The sequence below is a fragment of the Sus scrofa genome, chromosome 13, assembly GCF_000003025.6.
Source record: "Sus scrofa isolate TJ Tabasco breed Duroc chromosome 13, Sscrofa11.1, whole genome shotgun sequence".
NCBI lineage: Eukaryota > Metazoa > Chordata > Mammalia > Artiodactyla > Suidae > Sus > Sus scrofa.
Window position 1 is genome coordinate 128,045,975 of NC_010455.5, and position 26,211 is coordinate 128,072,185.

The 26,211-nt window shown below is 35.7% G+C and overlaps 1 protein-coding gene across 6 annotated transcripts in view; it reads left to right on the top strand.

Annotated features, from left to right (window-relative positions):
- IL1RAP (interleukin 1 receptor accessory protein) overlaps positions 1-26,010 on the top strand; it is a 138,746-nt gene extending 112,736 nt beyond the window's left edge. For 4 of the 6 annotated variants that reach the window (XM_005670066.3, XM_021070053.1, XM_005670067.3 and 1 more), the window contains 3 exons: positions 12,210-12,353; positions 13,655-13,798; positions 24,705-26,010. In XM_005670066.3, the coding sequence (XP_005670123.1) occupies positions 12,210-12,353; positions 13,655-13,798; positions 24,705-25,423 (1,007 nt within the window). In that variant the 3' untranslated portion in view covers positions 25,424-26,010. Of the gene's footprint in view, positions 1-12,209; positions 12,354-13,654; positions 13,799-16,625; positions 19,823-24,704 lie in introns of those variants that run through there. The other 2 variants (XM_005670069.3, XM_021070054.1) reach the window with 1 other exon arrangement.

The following is a 26,211-nucleotide window of genomic DNA, read 5'->3' on the forward strand; positions in this document are numbered from 1 at the left end:
TAATGCTGAAATTCATAGGTGCTGTCTGTATTAACCTTCATATATTATATGTAAGGGTCACTCTCTGAATTCTGAATTTGTTGATGAAGGATTCTATGTACTTCATCAAGAAGAGGACAGGAGGAGGCTAGGGCCCAGAATGAGAGGAGTTCACTGGGATAGGTCTTCTGATAGCAGCACAACTTCATCAAGTCAGTTAAAGCAAAGTGTTAAAGGAGAGGCAGCTAATGTAAACATGATAAACATGCAGCTTTATAATAGGGGAGTGTAGGGACTAGGGCAAGGTGTAGGCTGAACTTTAAGAGAACCTGCCAATCCTATTTCCAAAGAGGTTATACCATCTTACATGTCCATTAAGAATGTACGTAAATTCCAGGTGTTCTGCTTCCTCACCTTACTTTTGGAATTGTCAAACTTTTAAATTTTAGTCATGCTAGTAGCTGGGCACTGGTATGACCTTGCTTTCAATTTGCATTTCTCAGATACTAATGATGTTGAGCACTTTTTCCTGGATTTATTGACTATTAAGTAATAGTTCTTATTTTTGTTATGTGTCCATTTTGTTATTGAGTTATTTGTTATTGATGTATCTATTTATGTATATATATAATCAAATATATGACAAGTATTTTCACCCAGCTTATGAATGTATTTTCTTTTGATGAGTAGAATTTTTAAAAATTTCATTAAGTCCATTTAATAAATTTCTTCTATGATAGTTAGCACTTTCTAAATCCTGTATTGATAATCTTTGATTTATAAAGATTTTTCTTTTCTTTTTTATTTTTTCATCCAGTAGTATTGGCATATAGTTGACTTAAAATGTCATGTTTCAGGTATACAGCAAGAGATTTTTCTTTTATACCTAGGCTTATGATCAATTTCTTTTTTTTCCATATAGAAACCAGCTATTCTAGCCAGATAATGAAAGAGCTTTCCTTTTTTTATTGAATTGTTTTGACAACTTGGCCAAAAAAAAAAAATGACTGTATGAATGTGGGACTATTTCTGTATTCCCTCTTCTGTTCTATTAATCTGTCTGTCTATATTTAGTCTAATACTAGTTTGTCTTGATTAATAGCTTTAAAGTAAGTCATGAGATACTTTATACCCTCCCTTCCATTTTATCTTTTTTGAAATTGATTTGACTATTTTAGGGATCGTATACTTTTTATATGGATTTTAGTATCAGCTTATCAATTTCTACATAAAAGTCTGCTGGGATTTGATTGGGATTGCATTAATTTTTAAATCAATTGGGAGAAAATGGAAATTTTAGCAATATTGAGTTTTTAAGTCTATGAACATGATACAGTTCTCAGTTTAAGACTAATTGAATATTCTCAACAATGATTTTTTTTTTTGATCATGGGCATACAGGCGTTGCACACATATTGCTATATTCATCCCTAAATATTTTGTTCTTGATGTTATTATAATGATATTTTAACATTTTCAATTTCCAATTGCTCATTGGTAGAAAATAAACTTGAAATTAATTATATTTTATGTTAACATCAGTCCTTTGACTTTTCCACATTCACTCATTAAATCATGTTTCTGTGTTTTCAGTGTCTTAGCATTTTCTACACACTTGATCATAAAGACTTTTACTCCTTCATTTCCAAATGTTATACTTTTGATTTCTTTTTCCCACCTATTTCCCTCTTTTGGGCCTCCCATATCATGATCAGTAGAAATTTTTGTGCTATTCCCTATTTTAGAGGGCAAGCATTCATTTTTCATATATTAAGTATGATGCTATTTGTAGATTTTTGGAGATGACTTTTTTCTATGTGGAGGATTAATCTTCTATTTTTGGTTTGCTGAAAGTGTTTGTTTTGTTTAGGTAATGTATGTATGTTGAAATGTGTCTAATTCTTAACTTACCCATTGAGAAGATCATCTGATTTTTTTTCTTTTATTCTGTCAGTGTAATGCTTTACAGTGTTTTATTTCAAAATGTTGATCCAATATTTCATTTCTGGGCTGAAGCCCCACATCGTCATGATTTATTATACTTTATATATATGTAGCTATATTTATTTGATTTGCTAATATTTAAGGGTTTTAATTCACGTTAAGGATTTTGCTCATTTTTTGTCTATGAGCAATACTAGTCTGTAATTTTCTTTTCATGTTATCAGTGTCATGCTGACCTCACAATAGAAGTTGGATGATGCTCCCTCCTTTGCTATTATATGAAAGTCTATGTGTAAAATTGTTATTTCTTGCTCAAATACTTGAAAGAATTACCCATAAAGCTACCTAAGCCTTGTGTTTTCTCCATGGGAAAGCTTTTAATTATGAATTCAGTTTCATTAGTCATTATTTTGCAGTTATTCAGATGTTCTGTTTCTGCATGTGTCAATTTGGGGAGTTTGTCTTTCAAAGATGTTTTTTAATGTTTCACCTAAGCTGTCATATTTTTGGCATAATTTTTTCCCCTTATTTTAATGTCAGCAGGATTTGTAGTGATTTTTTTCTGTCATTCCTGATATTAGCAATTTATATTTTCACTCAAGAAAAAGGTTTTCCAATTTTACTGATTTTTTTTTTAGTGAACAAGCATGTTTTCATTTGTTTTTCTCTATTTTGTATTTTTATTCATTTTACTCTGCATCATTTTCTTCTTGTTACTTACATCATTGATCTTAAATAATTCTTTTTTTCAAACATAAGCATTTAGAGCTATAGATTTCCCTTATAAGACCATTTTTTGCTGAAACAAACAAATGAGGAAACATTGAAGTTCCATTATCATCCAATTCAAAATACTTTCTAATTTTCCTTTTAATTATTTTTGACCTATGGTTTATTTAGAAATGTATTACTTATTTTACACATTTGGGAATTTTCCAGGTAACGTTTTAATTACATTATGAATTAAAATTTATTTGAATTTATGTTCACTCTCAATCTTGATAATTTAGGTAATTTAAAATATCAGCAATGGAGATTAAGTCAGAGAAATTACTTAGAGCTATAGTGAAGTGGGAAGGTTGCATAGTGAAATGGAAGGAACATGGGTTTTGGTGCCAAGCAGACCTAGCTCAAGTTCTGGCTCAATTACAGACTTTAAACTAGTCCAAGCCTTCCATTTTTCATTCTTCTGATCCCAGCTTCCAGTGTGTCTGTGAGAATGGAGGGAGCATGTAACAAGTACTGAGCACTGGGCTGCATATTTGATTCTAATTTAATACTGTTGTAGTCAGAAAATATATTCTGCATCATTTCATTTCTTTTAGGTTTTTCAGTACTTTTTTTTTTTAAGTCCCAGCAGATTGTCTATCTCGGTGAATGTTTCACAGGCACTTAAAAAGAATGCATATTCTTCAGCTTTGCTGTTCCGTGAATGTCAATTAAGTCAGTTTGTATAAGTGTTCAAGTCTTGTAGATCTTTACTGACTTCTTAAAATATGCTTAATCTTTCATTTTTTTAAGAGAGAAAACAGTGTTAACATTTTTACATAGAATTATGGATTTTCCTAATGCTCCCTTCACTTCTGTCATTTATTTCACGTATTATTGAACTATATTTTTAGATACATACACATTTAAGATTGTTATGTCTTTTTGATGAATTGACTCTTTAAATTATGACATGCCTTTTTTTGTTAATATTCTGTATCTGACATTAATTTAGCCACTCTAGATTTCTTATAGTTAGTATTTGCATGGTATATCATTTTTCATTATTTTATTTATCTATCAATGTCTTCATACATACATCTTTTAGTACAGAATATTATTGGGTTTTGATTTTTAATGCAATCTCATCATTTTTATGGATGTATAGTATTTATCTTGAACTTATCACAGTCTTGTATTAATCACTTTACATATCTTATAGGAACCTAAAAATGGCATTTTTCCATTTCTTCTCTCCTGTCTTTTGTTTCACTGTTATGATAATTTCAGTTTTGCATTTATTATAAATGCCACAACACATTGCTATTTTTTTTGCTATAAGTATCTTTTATATACATTAATAACTGAGAAAAAGGTTTTTATATTTATTTGCATATTTTCCATTTCTGGCACTACTTATTCTTTGTAACATTTTAGTCTAAAGAAGTATTATTATATTTCTGGTGGGGCCATCTCCTGGTAACAAGTTCTCTCATCTTTGTTTTAATCTGAAAATGTCTTATTTCATCTTAGTTTTTATGTTTCAACACTTTATTAAGAAAGTTTTCACATACATAGAAGGGATTTGAAAGAATTATACAGTGAACAATCACATATCCTACCTAGATACTATCATTATGCTGCCTTTGCTTTATCACTTAGCTATCCATCCATCCATTCCTCTATGCATACATTAATGCATCTTATTTTACGATATCTTTAAAGATATTTTATGATATCTTTAAAGGTGTGAGTAGAAGATATCATCTAAACATTTAAGCATCTTTTATTATCCAAATTTTTAATATTTATATACTGTCCTTTTTTTTAGTAAAATTTGTATAGAGTGATAGATTGTAAAGCACAGGTGTATAATTTGATAATTTTGAGTTGTGTGTGTGTGTGTTTGTGTGTGTGTAACCTAATATGCTGTCAAGATATAGAATGTTATCATCACCACAGAGAGTAACCGCCCACCTCTCCCACTTACCAACCAATCCCTGCTACTCCTACCCTTCCCCCTACTGTCAAGGCAACTATTCTGATTTTCCTCATCAGAATAGATGGTTTTTTTCCTCTTCTGGATCTTCATATAAATAGACCTATAAAGAAGGCACTCTTGTATAAGGCTTCTTTCACTTAGAAAATGTTCTTAATATTCATGCTGTTGTATATCAGTCCCTAACTCCTTTTGTTTGCCAAGTATTGTTTTTAAAAATTATATATCATAGTTTGTTTATTCATGCTCTGGGTGGAGGACATTTGGGTTGTTTCCTCTTTTGAATCGAGATTCTGTTAATATTTTTATCCAAATCTCTTTGTGGGCTTTTATTTTTACTTCTCTAATATATCTATGAGGGGAGTTACTGGCTCAGTTTTATCATAAACTGTCAGACCTTTCTTCCCAAGTGGCAGTATATATTTACATTCTCACCAACAGTGTATCCACACCTTTGCCATTTGGTGTTGTTAATCTTAGTTTAAGCTGTTTTGATGTGTGTTGGTACCACATTATAGTTTTCATTTTTCATTTCACCAAAGACCAAGATACTGAACACTTTTTCATGTAGTTGTTGGTATCTTCTGTGATATGATTGTTCAAATATTTTATTTTATTTTATTTTATTTCTTTTTAGGGCCACACCTACAGCATATGGAGTTCCTGGGCTAGGTGTTGAATCAGAGCTGCAGCTGCCAGCCTATAGCACAGCCACAACAACAGGGGATCCACGTCACATCTGTTACCTATGCCACAGCCTGACCAACACCAGATCCTTTACCCACTGAGCCAGGCCAGGGATCAAACCCTCATCCTCAGGGACACTATGTTGGGTTCTTAACCGCTGAGCCATAATGGGAACTCTAATTTTTAAGTGGGTTGTTAGTGTTTTTGTTATTGAATCTTAGAAGTGCTTTTTTCTACCTAGTCCTTTGTCAGATGTTTTGCAAATACTTTCTCCCAGTCTGCATCCTGCCAGTTCCTGCCTTCAGTGGTATATTTTATTGAAGAGAGGTTCTTACTCTTGATGAGGTGGAATTTATTAATATTTCTTTTAATGGCTGTTGTTTTCTGTGTTCTAAGAAATCTTTGCATACCCCCAAATCATACAGTTTAACCTTTTTTGGGCAGTCTTTGATCCATCTCCAATTATTATTATTTTTTGATATATTTTGTGAGGTACAAATTGACGCTTAATCTCCTGTATACATGGATATCCAGTTCCAACACAATTTATTGGAAATATTTTTATTTCCTCCCATTATATTGCACTGGTGCCTTTGCTGGTATTTTCCCTATGTATAACTTTAGGTTGGAAGTTTTCTTTTTCTTCTTTCAGCCCTTTAAAGGCATCATTCTATCATCTCATGGCTAATATTATTTCTAATATGAATTAAGCAGGGTTTTTTGTTGTTTTTGTATTTATTATTTATCCCTTTATGTATGTCCTGTGTCCCTTCTCTTTTATTTTAAGATTTTTCTCTTCTTCACTGATTTCCAAAAAATTACATTATGATATCCTTTGGTGTCATTTCATTTCTATGTATTTTATTTAGGGTTCTTTAAGCTTCTTACTTCTGTGAGTTTATAGTTCTCATTTAATTGGAAAAAAAAACTTCAACCATTATTTCTTCCAGTTTATTTTACTTCTTCTTTCATTTATTCATTCTTTCCTTTTCTCCTAGTATCCAGTTAAATTTAGGATAGCACCTGGTGCTATCCCGTAGGTCACTGGAATTCTCATTACTTCCTTTTTTTCCCTCTGTGTTTCACTTAGGAAAGTTTCTTCTGACTGTTTCTTTCTTGACATCTAATCTTCTTGTTTTTAATTTCAGGATTTTATTTATGGTTTTTGAATTCATATTTCTCTGTCAAAATGTCTGTACTGATATTTCTTATTTGCTGTTAAAATGTTCATGGTCTTTTTTTTAATTCAATAGATATATTTATAATACTCATTTTAAAGAATATGTCTCCTCATTCCATCATTTTTGTTGGTTCTGGTTCTGTCTTTATTGGCTGATCTTTCTTCTGACTATGGGTCAAAAATTTTGGTTTTTTTTTTTTCTGTCTAGCTTTTTTTTTCTTTTTTCCTAATCCTATAGTGGGCATTATGGATGTTACATTATTGAGTGCCTGAATTTTATAAATGTCTGTTAAGTTACATTTAGCAGGTAGTTAATTTACTTGCATAACAGCTTTTTGAAGCATCTCACTTATTTTTCTAGAGTAGGTCCAATGTAGCCTTCTTTCTAAGACTAGATTAGACCTATTTCCAGGGCATATTCTATCTGAGGTCTCTGCTTAATATTTGGGAGCTAAATAAAGTTTCTTCAATTGGAGTGGTCTTGACTCAACTGTCCCCCATTCCTGTATATGTTCCTGGAATTGTTCAGTTCCCAACTCTTTAGTAGTCATTTCTTCCCTGGTGGTTTTCCTTTCACTGGTAGCTATTCTTTGCCTGACCTTGTTAAGTGTCACCCAAATATCCACATTCTTGTGTTTTTCCAAATACTTGTGGATTTCTAGAATTATTTGTCTATAATTTTCTTCTCTCCAGTAGCCAAGCCTATAAATTCAATAGTCCCCAACTCTATTTTCAGTGTCCTCAGCTCAGTGTGAATACTATCTTCTTTTTTATCCCTTTTTTTTTTTTTGGTTTTCCCCTTTTTTTGCCCCCATCCCCAAAGTGACTTTAGGCAAAAATCCAGGGAGATGGTGAGCTTACCTCTTTATATCCTATCTCTCACAGATCACACTCCTGCACAACCAGTTGTCCAAATTTGAAAAATTGTTATTTTAGTTATTATATAGAGAAGGCTACCCTAGTTACTTCTCCAAGCCCAGAATTACACAAGTTTTAACACACTATGATGGCCAAACAAATCAGGTCTGCAGGTCAATTCATTCATAGGTCTATAATATACTATGAAGCATCCCCTGTGTTTGTAATTCAGGAAAATGGTCATTAGCACAATACCACAAATTGTCAAGAAGTTCCAGCAATTTAGTAAGGAATAGATACAGTTCTGTGGTAGAGAATATTTGGAAATTCAAGGTGCTGGATTGGTTGGGAGATTCAGTGGATAGCAAGGCCCCAACTGTGATAATGAAGATGAGAAGATTAACCTGAGTTTTTAAGGAGAGACAGGATTGTAGACCAATGACATGAAATGGGGAAAAGAATAGAGCTAAGGTATTGGACTGGTTTAACCAGGGGTAGTTGGCTGGAAATTTGGGCTCTGGAGCCAGTCATTACTATAGAGTTGCAAAAAGGATGGAAGGAACTCTGATTCAGGAAGTAACAGCAGAGCAAGGCACTAAATTTGGCTCAGTCCTGAGTCAGATTATCAGTGAGATCAAAGATAGAAGCAGTTTAGAAATGCAATTTGGTCAAATTACATCATCACTCCTTTCTGATTGGAAACCCTTTGGTCCAAGATTGCATCAGAGTAAAAATGCCAAAAGATCAAAAGTTCAAGGTGGGACTGACAGAAAAAAGGGGCTGAAGGTCACCCTTTCCCTACACGCCAGCAAAGCAAAGCTTTGTAGGGCCCATCTTGAATGTGATTCAAACCATTTAGAAATTCAGACTTGTGGCTTATTTATCTTAAGAGTTCAATTAGTTAAATAGCATTAGGAACTTCTTGATATCATCAAGATGGTTGAACAAAATACAGTCTGTAAATATGACACATGTAATTGTATGGCACAAGGAAAATTAAAAAGCCCCACTAGAAATAAAATAGGCAGTAGAGAAATGAATGTGGCAGAGGGAAAGTTATGGGTGTAATTTGTCTCTTGATCGTTAAGCAAGGTAATTAACTATTGATGTGTATTTTTTGGGGGGGTGAGGGATGCTGCACCTACAGCCTATGGAAATTCCCAGACTAGGGGTCAAATCAGAGCTACAGCTGCTGGCATATGCCACAGCCACAGCAATACCAGATCCAAGCTGCCTCTGTGCTCTACAGCACAGCTTACAGCAACTCCAGATCCTTAACCCACTGAGCAAGGCCAAGGACTGAACTCACATCCTCATAGGTAATAGTCAGATTCATTTCCGCTGAGCCACAATGGGAACTCCCGTTATTAATATATTTTTTAAAAATCCATTTCAGGTAATCCACTAACCTTTTTTTTTTCTTCCCTATTTTGAAATATCCACCCAGAAGGAGCCAAAATAACTGAGCAAATAATGAAGATGACAGTGGAAATTAGCACAGTGTGTTGTTAACATAACATGTACTCAGAAATATCAAGGACACAGAAATTTTCATGCCAGCTACTCAAACTGGTCTTAGTAAATTCTCATCAACTGCACTGACACAGCTCCTGGCATTTTATGATGGGAGTTTTCTTCTTTTAAAGCACCATTTGTTTATGGGAGGAGTACAAGAGCACCTGATAATTGGGCACTGCTGAGTCCCAGGCTATCTCTGTGGCAGGACTAGGATCCTGAGTTTAGGAGAATGAACACAAAGCTCAGTGATTTTCCCTTTCCTTAGGGAACATCAGGCTTTGCCCCAGGCTACACACCATTTTCCCCTTAGGATAGCTACCTGTTTAAAATAAGGTTTTTCTACTAGTATAGAATCAGTAATTGAACGTCATGGTAGTGTTATGCAAATCCCTCTGAACTTTGGAGTCAGGGATCCTTGATAGCAATCCCAGCTTTGAAGAAAATTCTTCTATGCTCTGTCTTGGCCAACACTTAACACTTATAATGTTCAGGTGCTCAAAAAGGCCTTTTCTCACCCCCCTGCCTGATGTATTTCTCCTTCTCCAACCCCTTCCCTCAGGCACGTCTATCACATTACACTGGTTTATTTCCTTTATAGCACTGGTCTCTCTCTAATATTTTAAATATTTAAAATATTATTTTAAATCAAGCTTATATATTTATTATTTCCTTATTTACTTTGCTGCAACAAAATATTAGCCCTAAAAGAGCTGAGACCCTTTCTGTCTTATCTACCACTATAACCTTGACAGCTTAAAGCAAATACTACATGTCAATAAGTAAGTGTCAAATCCACAAATACATAATTTAAGTCACCCCTGCTTCAGATCCAGTAAATATTTTGTTTCTTCTTCAAACTCTGAAGTTTCATTGTCACAAGATAATAACGTAGTCAAATGAAGTTACTAATACGTAGTATAGTACTAGATTTGTTTTAAATATCCCAGAAATGTGTAGTACTGTATCCAGAAATATTCATTCAGATCCTAAGAGTTCTTGGAAAGGGTGGATGAAGAAGACATAATCTCTACCTAGAGAACTGCAAATGTATAGTTTAATGGCGGAGTTGAGAAAGAGCGTAGAATCTGGTAATAGCCAAATTACAATAGAATAAGAGCGCTCTACTAGAATTATAAGCAAAAAAGAAGAGTGGAGAATTACTTTGTGGTGCAGCGAGTTAAGGATCTGGCATTGCCGCAGTTGTGGTGCAGGTCCCAACTGCAGCCCAGGAACTTCCACATGCTTCAAGTGCAGCAAAAAAAGAACAGTGGGGATTTTTGCAAGATGGGAATCATATTGCAAGAAATGTTTATTCCAGGAAAACTCATACAAAATAATGGCATTTGAGCATAATCTTGAAAACTAAAGAATGAGCAAGAACTGTAACGGCCAAAAGTAACATCATGAACAAAAGCATGAATTTAAATCTTACCAATGTTGGCATTCCCACTGTGGCTCACTGGGTTAAGAACTTGATAAGTAACCATAAGATCCCTGGCCTCCCTCATTGGGTTAAGGGTCTGGTGCTGCAGAAAGTTGTGGTGTAGATTGCAGATATGGCTTGGATCCCAAGTTGCCATGGCTGTTGCATAGGCTGGCAACTGCAGCTACAATTCAACCCCTATCCCCAGAACTTCCATACACCACAGGTGTGGCCCTAAAAAGAAAAAATAAAATAATAAAATAAAATATTTGAACAATCATATCACAAAAGAAGCTACTATAAAATGTAGATACCATAAAAAAAATCTTAAATGATGTTTTTGAGAAAAGGAGTCGAGCAAATGAGACAGAAAAGTGGTTAGTGGTTTGATTGTGACAGATATTGTTTACAGAGATGAGTTAATGTTTAACTTTTAGGTATTCGAGAATTACTTCACTTGACTTTTGATGATTTCAAAGACACAGCTAAAATTTATTTTATCACGTAAAAGTAAGCAGATAATGTGGAAATCTGTCATAGTTGGCCCTTAGAAGTTTACCTTTAGAACTTAGGACTGTGGACCTGAGAGATCCTTTCAGAGCCAAGTACACTCAGCATTTGGTGGATACCTTCATTTTCTGCTCAATGATAACAAGATTCTTTAGGCCTATTGCCAAATATAAAGAAAAAGGAATTAAATTTCTTCCATATGGCACTAGATAAGAGGATAGAACTAAGACTGATAAAAAAACATTAAGATTTTTGTTCAATTCAACTTCAACAATTAAAATTCTACTACGATCATGTGCTGGTTCAGGTAAGAAATGAGTTTCTACTGAGATGAGGGTTCCATCCACAGCCTGGCACAGTGGGTTAAGGATCTGGTGCTGTTGCAGCTACAGTGTAGGTTGAAGCTGAGGCTCAGACTCAATCCCTGGCCGAGAAATTACGTATGCTGTGGGTATGGCAAATGAAAAGAAAAGAAAAGGACAGGGAATTCCTTTTGTGACTCAGCAGAAATGAATCTGACTAGTATCCATGAGGACGCAGGTTTGATCCCCTGGATTCTCTCAGTGGATTAAGGATCCAGCATTGCCATGACCTGTGGTGTAGGTCGTAGATGTGGCTTGGATCCCATGTTGGCTGTGTTGTAGGCCGGCAGCTGTAGCTCTGATTGGACCCCTCGCCTGGCAACCTCCAAATGCCACAGGTGTGGCCCTAAAAAAAGAAGACAAAAAAGAAAAGGACAAACAGGTTAGAGTCACACTTTTCAAAAATATTTTTGAGAAGATTCAAATATAAGTGTGTACGTTGAATTGGATGACCTTTTAAATTCTTCCCAGTGATAAGATTCTGTTTTAATCTGTATATCATCAAAGTCTATTCAATTTATCTAATAGTAAAAAAACATCTTTTTTTTTTTTTTTTTTTTTTTTTTGTCTTTTGCCATTTCTTGGGCCGCTCCTGCAGCATATGGAGGTTCCCAGGCTAGGGGTCTAATCGGAGCTGTAGCTGCCAGCCTACGCCAGAGCCACAGCAACACGGGATCCAAGCCACGTCTGCGACCTACACCACAGCTCGTGGCAACGCCGGATCCTTAACCCACTGAGCAAGGTCAGGGACCGAACCCGCAACCTCACGGTTCCTAGTCAGATTTGTTAACTACTACGCCACAAAGGGAACTCCAAACAAAACCACCTTTTATGCCAGTTTCTAGAAACAAAAAGATAAATGCTCCAGGGTCTAGTATTAAAACATAGTGCTTAACCTCTACCGTGCTATCCCTGCTTGTTCACTCAGGTAAGTCAGGTTCATAGCTCAGCTGCTTGGCTTAGTCAGCTATTTGCAGGATGATGGGTCACTGTGATCACCATGTACAAATCAATGTTTCTTTGTTGTTCACCCCATAATAGCTCCCAGATACACAGTGGAACTGGCATGTGGTTTTGGAGCCACAGTCCTGCTGGTGGTGATTCTCATTGTTGTTTACCATGTTTACTGGCTGGAGATGGTCCTCTTTTATCGGGCTCATTTTGGAACAGATGAAACCATTTTAGGTGAGTAAGGAAAGTTTGATGCAAATCTCTTCTACTGTCATCTCAGGAAACATGTTGGCTTGATAAAACCTGGAGTAATTGGAAGATATAATTAGACTAACTTTTGTTTCAGCCCATACTATTGAAAATCTTCCTAATGCATATTATTCTGCTTTCCTGGGTTAATATGTGATTTAGTCTAGATTGGCACAGTTCAAACAGAAATACAATGCAAGCCACAATGTAACTTCAAATTTTTCTAGTGGTCACATAAGGGAAAGCTAAAAAAAAAAAAAAATGGGAATAATTTTAAGAATGTATCAATTTAATATTCAAAATACTACAATTTTAGCTAATCATTAATATTAATAGAGATATTTAGTCTTTTTTTGGTACTAAAATCATCAAAATTCAATGTGTAGTATATTTTACACTTAGAGCATATATCTCAATTCAAACCAGCTGCATTTTAAGTGCTCAAAAGCTACTTGTGGCTACTGTACTGGACTTCATGTGCTCTTTGTACTCAGAGGTGATCCATGTACCGGAAGTATCACATAAGAGCTTATTAAAAGGAGAATCTAAAGCTTGACCCCTATGCCAAATCAGAATCTAAATTTTAACAATAACCCTAGATTCACATACATATTGAAGTTTAAGCAGCTCTGTTCCAGTGCATATGTGTCTGGTGACAAGAAGGAAATATTTGATAATACACTTGCTTAGATCCATCCTATAAAGATTTCATTGTGTAGGTTTGTGGAAGAGACACGGAACCTGTCTTTTTAATGAGAGATGATTTTTATAATTAGGCAGCTATTGTTAGAAGAGATTTGGTTCTTTGAATTTAAGTATACTTTAAATTGTAGGTATTTTCAGGTGTAAATATTTTGGGCAGTTTCTGAAGGTTTTTCTCAGTTTATAGTTCTAATATATTAATAAATGACATACTAGGACAGTAATTAGAAATTTTCTGCATAACATTGTTGCCAGCACCTATGATTGACTATTTGCTTCCTGATTCTATGAATTCATAGTTGAATGAGCCAAATCTCACTCATTCTCCACTACAAAATCTAAACTCAGTGAGATGAAAGTAGAAGACACATCAGATAAAATTTGCAATTATGCTTTAAAATAGTCATTTTGCCTGGAGACCTGTCACAGGTGGGAAATTATATTGAAATCTGTCAGCCAATTCGCAAATGTAACAAATGAAAATGTCTACTATTCAAAAGTTTGATTTAAGAAAAAATTGAATACTATTGAGAAACTTTCCTAATTTATATTGATTTTTTTTTTTTTTTTTTTGCTGTTGCTAGATGGGAAGGAATATGATATTTATGTATCCTATGCAAGGAATGCTGAAGAAGAAGAATTTGTATTACTCACCCTCCGTGGAGTCTTGGAGAATGAATTCGGATACAAGCTGTGCATCTTTGACCGAGACAGTCTGCCTGGGGGAAGTAGGTATTTCAAATGAGCACAAATGATACTACCCTGAGAGGCAGAGCCCATGTTTAGCTTTGGTCATGTCTGAGAGTTGTGACACAGCCTATGTTGGCATCTTTGAACATTCCAAGGTCCATTTCTTTGATGTAATAGTACTCTCCAGGAATAAATCTACACTGTAAGATGTAGACTATTCAAGTGAAGTTTATGGTATTAAAATATTTTCTCTTGTAAGCTTTGAAAACTCGATATCAGAAAAGTGTAACTGCACAATGCATTTGTGCTCTAAGTGCCACAGCTTTAAACATTTTGTTTACTCACATTTAAATTTTTAGAAGGTTTAGCTTAGCTAATCTGCATTAATTTGCTTAGAATTTTTTTATGATGACGGAGATTAAACAAAACACTTCTAAAGACTGAGGTTTCCGCAATTTTGCTAAAAAGTGAGCTGCAGAAGAGAGTGTATGGAATCCTTTATATCACTTATTGATAATAATTAGAATTATTTGTCCTTGGCATTTGCTAATTTCTCTGCTTTTGTTTTCTAGCAAACCAGTGCTACTCAAATATCACCTTTCCTTGGGTCTCTATCAGCTTACATATTTGAGATAAATTTAAAATTTTACATAGGACACTGTATTATAATAGGTTAAAAAAAAAAAAAGCTTGAGATGCTGAATGTTAAAAAAAAGTATACTTTAAATTTTCAGATCCAGACAGTTAACACATGAAGCGATGATATATTTGAGTCTGTTTGATAAATATGTAATAGCACTCCTAAACCCATGGTTAAACTCTATACTATTAAAATGCGTATGATGTTTTTTAGCTTTACAGCTAAATAATTCATTTTCTTCTAAAATCCCGTTTACATTAATCACTTAAAGTGTTTTGTAATGTTATACCTGATCATTGAGATAGAGAATAGACATCATTATTCTCATTTTAAATTAGGTGGATCACTTTATTTCCCCAGTCATCACCCAGAAGTCCACCTTGCTTCTGTTCTACAGTGGAAATCTCCTTCAGTGTAATTTTACAAGGAAATGATGATTTGGCTACCTAGTTAATGGATAATTCATTTTAAGGTGTAAAATCCTAAATAATTTATTCATCTATTTATTCATTTATACAGATAGTCAACAAATATTTACTCCTGTGTGAAAAGTTCTATGACCATATATAGTATAGCAACAATGTAATAAATAGCCTCCAGTAGGGATTGAGAGCCTTTGAAGAATTCAAGTTCTACATAATTATCCTTGCATCTTGCTTTTGAATGTTAATCCTTGTAACCTTCTGCATTCACCCTGCTGCTTTTGGGTCCTCTTTGCCTCTGGCTCTTTTTCCCTGCTTACACATGGTCAACCTCTAGCAACACTGCTTGGAGCAGGCAGTTACTTAATCCTGCATTCTCTCCAGGGTGCACATGCTATTTATTTTATTTTATTTTTATTAGAGTATAGTTGTTTTACAGTGCTGTGTCAATTTCTGCTGTGCAGCATAGACACCCAGTCATATATATATATATATATATATATATATATATATATATATATATATAACACACACACACACACACACATTCTTTTTCTCATTATTATCTTCCATTATGGTCTATACCAAAAGACTAGATATAGTTCCCTGTGCTATTGAGTAGGACCTCATTGCCTATCCATTATAAATACAACAGTTTACATCTATCAACCCCAAACTCACCGTCCATCCCACTTCCTCCCCCTTAACAACCACAAGTCTGTTCTCTACCTGCTATTTTAATTGCAAGTCTCTCCCTACTGCCTCTGTACCTGCAAAGATTAAGGGGCAAAATGACTGCTTAAGGGAGTACAGTAAGCTGTGAAATAGCTTTCCACAACACTCATGCATTCCCTGGAGTTGGCTTCTCTCTGAACCCCAGGTAAAGGATTATACAGTCCTTGATAAGCAACCTCAAAGAGATGGGTTATTCCCAAGAATTTAGTGATGGGAACAAATCAGTGCCCTGACAACAGAATAAAATTGCACTGCATTTCCATTTTCCCTGCTTCTTCTTCTTCTTTTTTGACCTGAAGAAAGCATTTGCCTGTTAGCAAAGGCACACACATCAGCTCCCAGCTGCCTAAACACATGGCTTCATAGTAATGAGAGGAGTGTAAGGAGAAAGATGTGGGGACTAATTTAGGCTCTAGTGCAGAGAGCAGAAAGCTGAGCTGAGAGTGTGGTACCAGCTAAAATGCCATTCAATTAGCTAGATGTTTTTCAGTTCTTATTCCAATAAAATAGTGATACTAATTTGAGTAAGGAAAGTGTCTGGCAATAGAGAGAGACTTGCAAAAAAAAAAAATGGGGGGTCCTATTCTTGCTGTCCTGTATTAGCAAAACATCAATGTCTATGACTTTGTGTACTATATATTTTTTTTGAATGTTCACTGGCACTCAAACATTGATACTGGGCTTCTTTGGGGAGAAAGGGCTCAAGAGCTGATTTTACTGGGCTACAAAATGCCACGTGGTTTGGAGAAATTGATTTCAGCACAACCCACTTATTCTTCATGTCCTGAATAATGCTTTTGCAGACCAAGTTCAGAGAAATACATTTCGGCTCTTGCCTGTTTGGAATTCTTTTGGGGTTGGAATATGTGCATATAGTTTCTGTTCTCCCTGAGGAGAGTGACACTTTGTGAACAGAGTGATTGGGTCTAAAGGATTAAGTGGTCTTGGTAAAAAGTTTCACTTCAATTCTCAGGCTGTTACCCTAATTTTCTTTCACTTGCTCCTCAAGCCCCATAGTTTTGGGGAGTTGTTGGCCAACACTAATCCCCATGGTATTTTCTTTCCCAGTTGTCACAGATGAGACCTTGGGCTTCATTCAGAAAAGCAGACGCCTCCTGGTTGTTCTAAGTCCCAACTACGTGCTCCAGGGAACCCAAGCCCTCCTGGAGCTCAAGGCTGGCCTAGAAAACATGGCCTCTCGGGGCAACATCAACGTCATTTTAGTGCAGTACAAAGCTGTGAAGGAGACGAAGGTGAAAGAGCTGAAGAGGGCTAAGACGGTGCTCACGGTCATTAAGTGGAAAGGGGAGAAATCCAAGTATCCGCAGGGCAGGTTCTGGAAGCAGCTGCAGGTGGCCATGCCAGTGAAGAAAAGTTCCAGGTGGTCTAGAAGTGGCGAGCAGGGTCTCTCCTATTCGTCTTTGAAAAATGTATGAAAGGGCCATGAAAGGGGTAAAACAATCCAAGGGTGCTCCAGGAAGGAAGAGTTTCCCCCCCCTTTTTATTCCCAATTTATTGTTTCATGGACAAAAAGTTTTTTATGGAAACCTCTCCATAGAGATAAATTCAGGGTGATGGTATGGCAGGCTATTGTGTTTCATCAGGCAGTACTGCAGTTTAGAATGATAGTGCCACCATCTGTCACCAGCATCTGATGTCACCATATTCTTGCAGACAAAGACCTGGTAGATGAGAATTTCCCCTTCTGTACCCTCTATTCCTGTTCCTACTTGTCTCTATTCTCTCTCTCTCTTTTTTTTTTTTTTTTTTTAATAATCTTAACGTTATGGGGCAGGCTTTGTTTGCTGTGGATTTAAAGATCCCTTAAAGAAAGGGTCATTATGAGTTTCCAAATATAGATTTATTTCTTTTTTGTTTTAACTTATCCATTAAGAATATAATCAGGGGCTAAATTTATTTTAGCTTAGGATAATGAGCTCTCTTGCTCATTGTATAAGACACTCAACTGTATAAGACTATATAAGACCTCAACTGTATAAGACACCATCACAGCAAGACTGATACCCATTTGGGACAATATAAAGCAGTGTAGCTGAAAATGTTCCTTATAATTGGTTTAAAGGGCTTGCCTGCATTGTCTGGTACTATTTCCCTATGCCCTCTATCTCAGGTAACTGATATTATATTTGTCAACTTGAGAAATATATCATACTTTTTTATAACAGTAAACTTCTGATTAACTGTAGGTTGACCCATATTTATCACCCCATCTTCCTATCAACTGCATCATGTGTTAGTCATTCGGAGTTTACAGGTAGCTCCACACTTGGTTCAGTCTGATAGGAAGCGTCTCTTAATGGTGCTAATAGCAAGTAAAAAAACAGAAAAATGCTTTAAAAGCATTTTCTGGCTGATGGGAAAAGCATAGAACAAGGTGTTTGTCAATTTGTTTATTAATCTCAGCCTTGCTGATGTGACTATTAGGAAAGTAATTTCTCCTCACTTGTTTCTGTCTCCGCATGGTAAAGTGTGAATGTTAGACTCAGTGACCTTGACAGTGCTTTTAGCATTAATATCCTAAGAGCATTAATGGGACCCCAAGTATTTTTCACGTTTTATTCACTGGTAAATTAATATGTTCACTCTAAACAAGTCTGTCTGAAAAGTCACTGTCAATAAAACTTGTTTTAGTTTAAGTAAAATTTTACTGTTCTTAAGACTTGGAAAAGTGAAAACTAAATCCAGAGTTTACATAGTGGTGAATATCTATGTTACATATAGATTTTAAATATATATATGTACATACACATGAGATTATATATATGTATATATATTGCATATATAGGCACATTAATTACATACGTATGCATATATACATACATGAGTTTTGTATGTATATAAACAGACATATATAAACACACATACATATGATTTTAAATAGCTATTGGCACAATATTACAAATCACTGGAACTCTAGTTTTAAATTATGTTCTTTATTGTAATGTTTTTGTGTCAGTGTTTTCTGTACATTAATAATATTTGTGAATTTACAACTCACAGAGTGGTAGTTGTTGTTAGTTTTTGCCCTCCCTAAATTAGTATAATTAATTTATTAACTGCCTCAGTATATCTGGGAGCAGTGAAATCTGCTGTGCACAGAGCTTTCGTGGTCACTGCTAAGCAGTCCTCTGGCATTAATTGATCATCTACTATGTTCTGAGCATGCACACTTAGAAACTAAGTTCTGTTAATCTTAGTACTCAACAACTACTGGAAAGATGAATCTCTGTTTGGCCTGTTAAGTAATAAAGGAAAAGAAAATAAAAACACCTATAAATGAACGTGGCTATCCTATGAAACACAATAATTCATACTTTGAGGAAACCCTTATCTTAGTATGAATATTGATAGGCAATTCGGAAGCTCTCTCCTATATTTGTGTCCTTATGAAGTATTAAAATCTGTTTAATTAATTATTTTTCTATGGAAGAGTTATTATTTTAAGCTAAAAAAACATGAATTATTGACTATAAAAGTACAGTATGAAGTCACACTTGGATCAGAATTATTAATGATTTATTACAAACCACAATCATTCCTCCTATTAACCCTTAACTCACAAGACCAGAAGAGAGCTGACTCCAGATAAACTTTGAATATCAATTCAACATGAGCTTTAGGTAAACGAGGGACAGTCCCATCACCAAGGGGCCCTTCTCTTTCCAATACTGCGTTCTGTTGCACTTTTGGATTTAATATTTGTCCCCAATGCCATTTGGTACCTCTAGAAATTTCTTGATACTTTCTGTCCTGTTTATATTCCTGTATTTGGTACCAAACTTTTCCAAATGCTAAAATCTAAGCAATTCAAATCTAAAGGGTATGTCTTATCATAAGATGATTCTGAGGGAGATAGAGAAACAATTTGGGGTTCAAGAAGAAATTTCTCCTTAATGTTATAAAGTATCTAAAAAATCCTGTAATTGTTTTATAGATATGATATAAAGACCTCCTGCACCCAAGTTAACAAAAAAAAATGATAGAGTGTTTAATTACACAATCATAAAAAAGTTTTAATTCTTGTCTGCTTTGTAATTTAGATGACTCCCTAGGATTCTAATAAACAAGCACTTGATTGTATTGAGAAGCAAAAGCATCACTCCACTTGTCTATTTTGTTTCCATATGTTTTAATATTTTAAAACTATGTCTTTTATTTTATTCGTAAACTTTTGTATTTTCCATTTTCCATTTATTTGTAAATTTGTTTATTTTAAAAATAAACCATTTATTTTCAGCTCGAATTTTATTTTGTGCATGTCTTTTACATCTTTATTTTCATGTTTGAGATGAGAAATGAGAATAAAAAGAATTAATGATATGCTTAGAAAAAGAAATGTTATAAGGAACATTAATTTTTCTCTTTATAAGAAAAATCTGAGAAAACTGGGAACTTCAACTCAAGAATATTTTCTTTATATGTGAGTAAAAGTTAAGTAAAATGGATTGATCTAGTATACCGTGTGTGTTTGTGTGTGGGTGTGTGTGGAGAGAAAGAGAGGTAGAGACAGAAAGAAAATAACAGAGAGGCCGAGAGGGAGAGAAAGAAAGGAAGGGAGGGAGGGAGAAAGAAAGAGTTTTAAAAATAAAAGCCACGGAGTTCCCGTCGTGGCGCAGTGGTTAACGAATCCGACCAAGAACCATGAGGTTGCGGGTTTGATCCCTGGCAGTGGGTTAAGGATCCGGCGTTGCCAGTGAGCTGTAGTGTAGGTTGCAGACGTGGCTCGGATCCTACGTTGCTGTGCCTCTGGTGTAGGCCGGTGGCTGCAGCTCTGATTCGATCCCTAGCCTGGGAATTTCCATATGCTGGGGGAGCGGCCCAAGAAATGACAATAAAATAAAAGCCGATTCCTTTTTGTTCAACTTGGATAACTTACAGAAACCTCTTACCTTTCATAGATTTTAATAAAACCCTAAGACAGTTGCTTTGGAATGAGATCAATTAACTAATGCCTTGCCTTCAGTAAATAAGTGATAATTTGATCCAAAGATGCATTTCTATCACTAATTTCAAACCAATTAGTGATAAACATTTGGAAAAGCATTTTTTTTAATGGGCCACACCCAGGGTATATGGAAGTTCCGGGGCCAGGAATTGAATCCAAGCCACAGCTGCGACCTAACTCACAGTTGTGTCAATGCTGGACCCTTTAATCCACTGTGCTGGACCTAGGATCGAACTATGCCTCCCCAGTGACCCGTGTCACTGCAGTCGTATTCTTAACCCACTGTGCCACAGTGCAAATTCCTAGAAAGGCATTTTCTTTTGACTTAATATTAACTCTGTAGAGACAGGGAAGCCTTCTTGTCTTTTAAAATAAATCTATTTATTCATTTATTCCAAGAACATTTACCAGATCCCTCTAACTGAACTGATTAGCTGAGTGAAAATTATCCTACTGAAGAATTTTCCTAGTTGGAACCAGTCTCCAAAGATTAGACTTAAGATCAATGGATGGAATTTACAAGAAATCAATTTCTACTCATTCAAGAAACAACTTTATTTATTTTTTATTTTTTTTTATTTGTTGTTGTTGTTGTTGTTGCTATTTCTTGGGCCGCTCCCGCGGCATATGGAGGTTCCCAGGCTAGGGGTCCAATCGGAGCTGTAGCCGCCAGCCTACGCCAGAGCCACAGCAACACGGGATCCGAGCCGCATCTGCAACCTACACCACAGCTCACGGCAACGCCGGATCGTTAACCCACTGAGCAAGGGCAGGGACCGAACCCGCAACCTCATGGTTCCTAGTCAGATTCGCCAACCACTGCGCCACGATGGGAACTCCAAGAAACAACTTTAAAGCAGAGTTGAACCCTAATGTCCTTCATGATCTTTAGAGATATTAGGACCCCAATTACTAGGGGTGTACAAGCAGATATTTGATGGATCTTAGATTTTTGCAGAGAGTTTTTTGCACTGAATAAGTGATGATGAGTCTGAAGTAGCTTTTAACTCTGAATTATTAAATGACCTCCTGGAACATAACGTGGCTATTTTCACTATCAGCAGTTCCAGTGTCAGTGGTTTGGATATCATGACCAACTGGCTATTACTGAACCTTTTAAAATTCTCAAGCTTTTTTTTTTTTCAGTCACATACTGAGATCACTAGACCTTTGACACATGTAAACTTACAATAAACCAGAAGGGACACATTCAACAACTAGTCTCTTTATCTGTTTCTGTCCAAGGGATATGAAGTAACTTTAGCGATGGGCTAACAGATTAAGTATTCCAATGGTATTTTATCCAAACTGAATAGACAGAAATTTAAAACATATTATTCGCTTATAAATCCACATTTTAACACGATTCTCTAAAGTCACCATTAAAAATTGATTCAGTCAACATATTCAGTCCATGCATTATTTTAATATTGTGTTCATGAAACATTGAATAATAATTATTTAATCAAAATGATTAATACTATGACAACCACGCACTAGACATTTACATATGGATACTGATAAATTGTCTAATAATCATAAAGTTTGCTCATTATATGCATTTTAAAGATGGATTAACCCAGACTTTTAAAGATATTAAAATAAATGATTATACTCTGAAGATAAAATAGTAAGATAAATGAAGAAATCAATATATGAATTCAGATTCATATTCCAAGTTAGTTAGGTACTCCTATTTCTTAACCTGTACTTCAAGTTTTAAAAAAGAGAAAGAGAGAGCTTTCCTACTCTTTTATACACCAGTAATCTAGCCAAAGAACAAAATTACAGCCCTAGTTTTCTTCTAGTTTTCCTTCTACTTCCTAGTGAATACCAAAAAGAATATGGCTTTTATCGACAGGAATATTCTAGAGTATTAAAGAGTTCTAGATCAGAAAATGTGGCTTCAAACCAAATTTGGTACCACACAGGAAAACTGGTCTTATCAATCTATAGCCACAGCACATTTTCTTTGAGCCAAACAGAATAAATGATCTAATTTATGACTTGCACTCCAAGGAATATTCATCATTAAATAATAATAATAACATCCTCAAACATGAAGTTTTGACAATATGGAAGATATTAAAATATGCCATAAAAGAGTCAGTTTCCTTCAAAGTACTGTGTGAAGATCCCCATGTATCTGCCAATGCTCATCTACATACGCTCCTCAATGTCCGGAATTCCACCATTCATATATTTCATTTTCTTTTTTCCTTTTTTTTTTTAGCATTACCCTCTTTCAAATGCAAATCATGCATTTACAGCATGGGGTACCAAAATTTCAAACAATTCTTAAAAAGCTAAAAGCATTAAAATTTTAGAGGACGTAAGACAATGTTTTGTTTATTTATTTTTTAGTTTATTTGTTTTATTTGTTTTTTTAGGGTCACAGCCACTGCATATGGAAGTTCCCAGGCTAGGGGTCAAATCAGAGCTGCAGCTGCCTGGCTATATCACAGGCATGGCAACCATGTGATCTGGGCCATGTCTGGGACCTATACCACAGCTCACGGCAATGCTATATCCTTAACCCGCTGATCAAGGCCAGGGATTGAACCTGCAATCTCATGGATACTAGTTGGGTTCATCACCACTGAGCCACAGTGGGAACTCCCAGTGTTTTATTTTTAACAATCATCTCCCCATTGGATAAAACATTTTCCTAAAGTGACTATTTTGAAATGAAACACACCCCCCCCCAAATTTGAGTGTCCAAGTTCCTTTTGTTGAAAAACTACCCATGTTGTCTTAGGGTTACATCCTATTTATCATGATATAACAGAAACAGTAGACTTCCTACCCTCACATTTTCAAGTTTATGAAAGGAAGCTATATAAGATTCTGAGAAGGATCAGAGAACAAAGGAATTACCAACACACACACACACACACACACACACACACACATGCTTTGAAGATGTGAACATTTAGATTTAACTTTTAATACTTAAACAAAAATTCTCTAAAACACTTTGTGCTCTTGATAAAACTAGTCAAAAGTTCTTAAACATTGAGTATGTCTCTTTTGATTTCCCTTTAAATTCATATTAAACTCACCAACTGGAAAGAATTAACCTGATAAAGAGTACAGCTTCTTCATTCCCTGTCAAATTCATGATCCAATTTAGTGCAAACTTTCAGCTTGTCTTCACAGGCTAAAAAGTTTCTCTGTCAATATTTTACCCCTTGTCAAAACTGGAGGTTGACCTCATGATCTGTCCGCAGCACCTGTCTTCAGAGTTGTCATCTGCTGCCATATATTCCTTTGGAATTCCCTTCCTTTAGAAAATCGCATTGTTTAAGCTTCTAAACCTCATGGTGATTTAATAACTGCATTTATCTCAAGAACTTTCCATTGGGTTCTATCCAAAATCACCTCAACAACCATTAGAATCAAACACTTGGAGAAGTCTCAACTAATTGACTGATTTTCACACATTGTCATTGTTGTTGCCCCTTTAATTGATTTTCAGACAAATTCTTTATACACGCACACAGGCAAAAAAAAAAAAAAAAAAAAAAAGAAGAAAGAGAATTTGGGTTGACAATATGGTCAATACTGTAAACTGTCTGATGTGTTCAAAATTTTTAGGTATTAAGAGCTGAAATTGTCAGGATCTTAGGAGGTAGTAATTCCCTATCGATTCCTGCTGATTAGACTGTGTCTAGAGCACTGTGCTCAGTCCTATTCAGGTTATTACTCTTAGGAGAAACACAAATAAATGAAAATTATTCAGAAAAAAACGATAAAAGTGGACAAGGGACTTGTCATATGGAAAAGAAGCTATAAATCAGGTAGTTACTTAATCTAGAGATGAAAAGAAAATACAATGAGATCACACAACTTATGAAATATTTTAGACACTTCAAAATGTCAGATCTAAGACCACCAGATAAAATTGGAAGGAAAGAACATTTCAAAACAAACAAAAAAATACTTATTAGCAGAGCTGAAATTAGCTGCTTTTAGTGGTCATTAATTCCTCATCCTTAAAGGTACCAGCTACTTTCAACCATTGGTAAGAGTTATGTAGATGAGATTCCTTACCTGAGTAAATTAACACTTAGATCTTATATTCTCAAGTTTTCATTGCCTGTCCTTTGTAGCACTGCCAACAATGAACTGAAACATGTAAGTTTACACTAGGCATTGTCCTGTCTTTCCATTTTCTACAGATACGGTGGAAGCAGTTTTTGACTTCATTCAAAGGAGCCGGAGGATGATTGTTGTCCTGAGCCCAGACTATGTGACAGAAAAGAGCATCAGCATGCTGGAGTTCAAGCTGGGTGTCATGTGCCAAAACTCCATTGCCACCAAGCTCATTGTGGTTGAGTATCGTCCCCTTGAGCATCCACACCCGAGCATCCTACAGCTGAAGGAGTCTGTGTCTTTTGTGAGCTGGAAAGGAGAAAAGTCCAAACATTCTGGCTCTAAATTCTGGAAAGCCTTGCGATTAGCTCTTCCCCTGAGAAGTCTGAGTGCCAGTTCTGGTTGGAATGAGAGCTGCTCTTCCCAATCTGATATCAGTCTGGACCACGTTCAAAGGAGGAGAAGTCGTCTGAAAGAGCCTCCAGAACTCCAGAGCTCAGGGAGGGCTGCTGGTGCCTCCCCAGCCCCAGACACCATGTCCAAGCACAAAGGGAAGCCCTCTGCAGCCTGTCGCTGCTGTGTCACCTACTGTGAAGGAGAGAGTCACCTTAGGAGCAAGAGCCGGGCAGAGATTCATACCCAGCCCCAGTGGGAGACACACCTCTGTAAGGCTGTACCCCAAGAATCAGAAACTCAATGGATACAAAATGGCACCAGATTGGAACCCCCTGCTCCCCAGATCTCAGCCCTTGCTCTTCACCATTTCACGGATTTATCCAATAACAATGACTTTTATATCCTATAATTACCGTGTGGTGGGTGGCGGCTGCTATTTCTACCAACTCATTTTGTGTTATGAACCTATGGGAATAATTGACATTTTTATCATCTAGTGGACTATCAGATCCTGTCCCCTTTACTGATTTTTAAAAACTATTTATTTCTAGGAGACAAAAGACCCAAAGGACCTGAATCCAGATTTATTGCCTCTAATGGCCTCAGAAGAGCACACTCTTCTTGGGCCCTAGAAGGTCAGTATGTGCAAGTTGCCTATAGTGTGATCCTCTCTCTTGCCCAATGGTTTTAAACGGAGTAAAGAATTTCAACGTGTTTCCTTTGAGTTTGTTGACCAACCTCATGTTTTAAGTCAGTCAGATGTACTTGGGCCATGACACTTACAGGGTATGTATATCTCAAAGGAGCATTATAGAAGGAAGATGGTTCTGGCAGAAGCTGGAGTACTAAGCTCAACAGTAAACCTCCAGCGCATTTTCCGAGGAAGAACCAAATACACCCACCCAGGGATACATAGTGTTCTCTGTCTCACTGTATACTAGTGTTCTCCAAACTGCCTAAAGTTGTTAACATCAATAAAGTTATATTTTTATGTGATTTCATTTGTACTAACACATTTTTACTTCTCTCTCTCCCTTCTACCTGTTACGGCTCTTAAATTCATATCTGAAGTGTAACTCCTTTAAGAAAAATTGAGATTTGGTTTGGGTATTAGGAAACTGAAAAGTCTCTTTAGTTTCTCTCTAATATATTCTAGGAGAGACTGGGAAATGACCAAAGGGGAGTGAGAAAATGTGC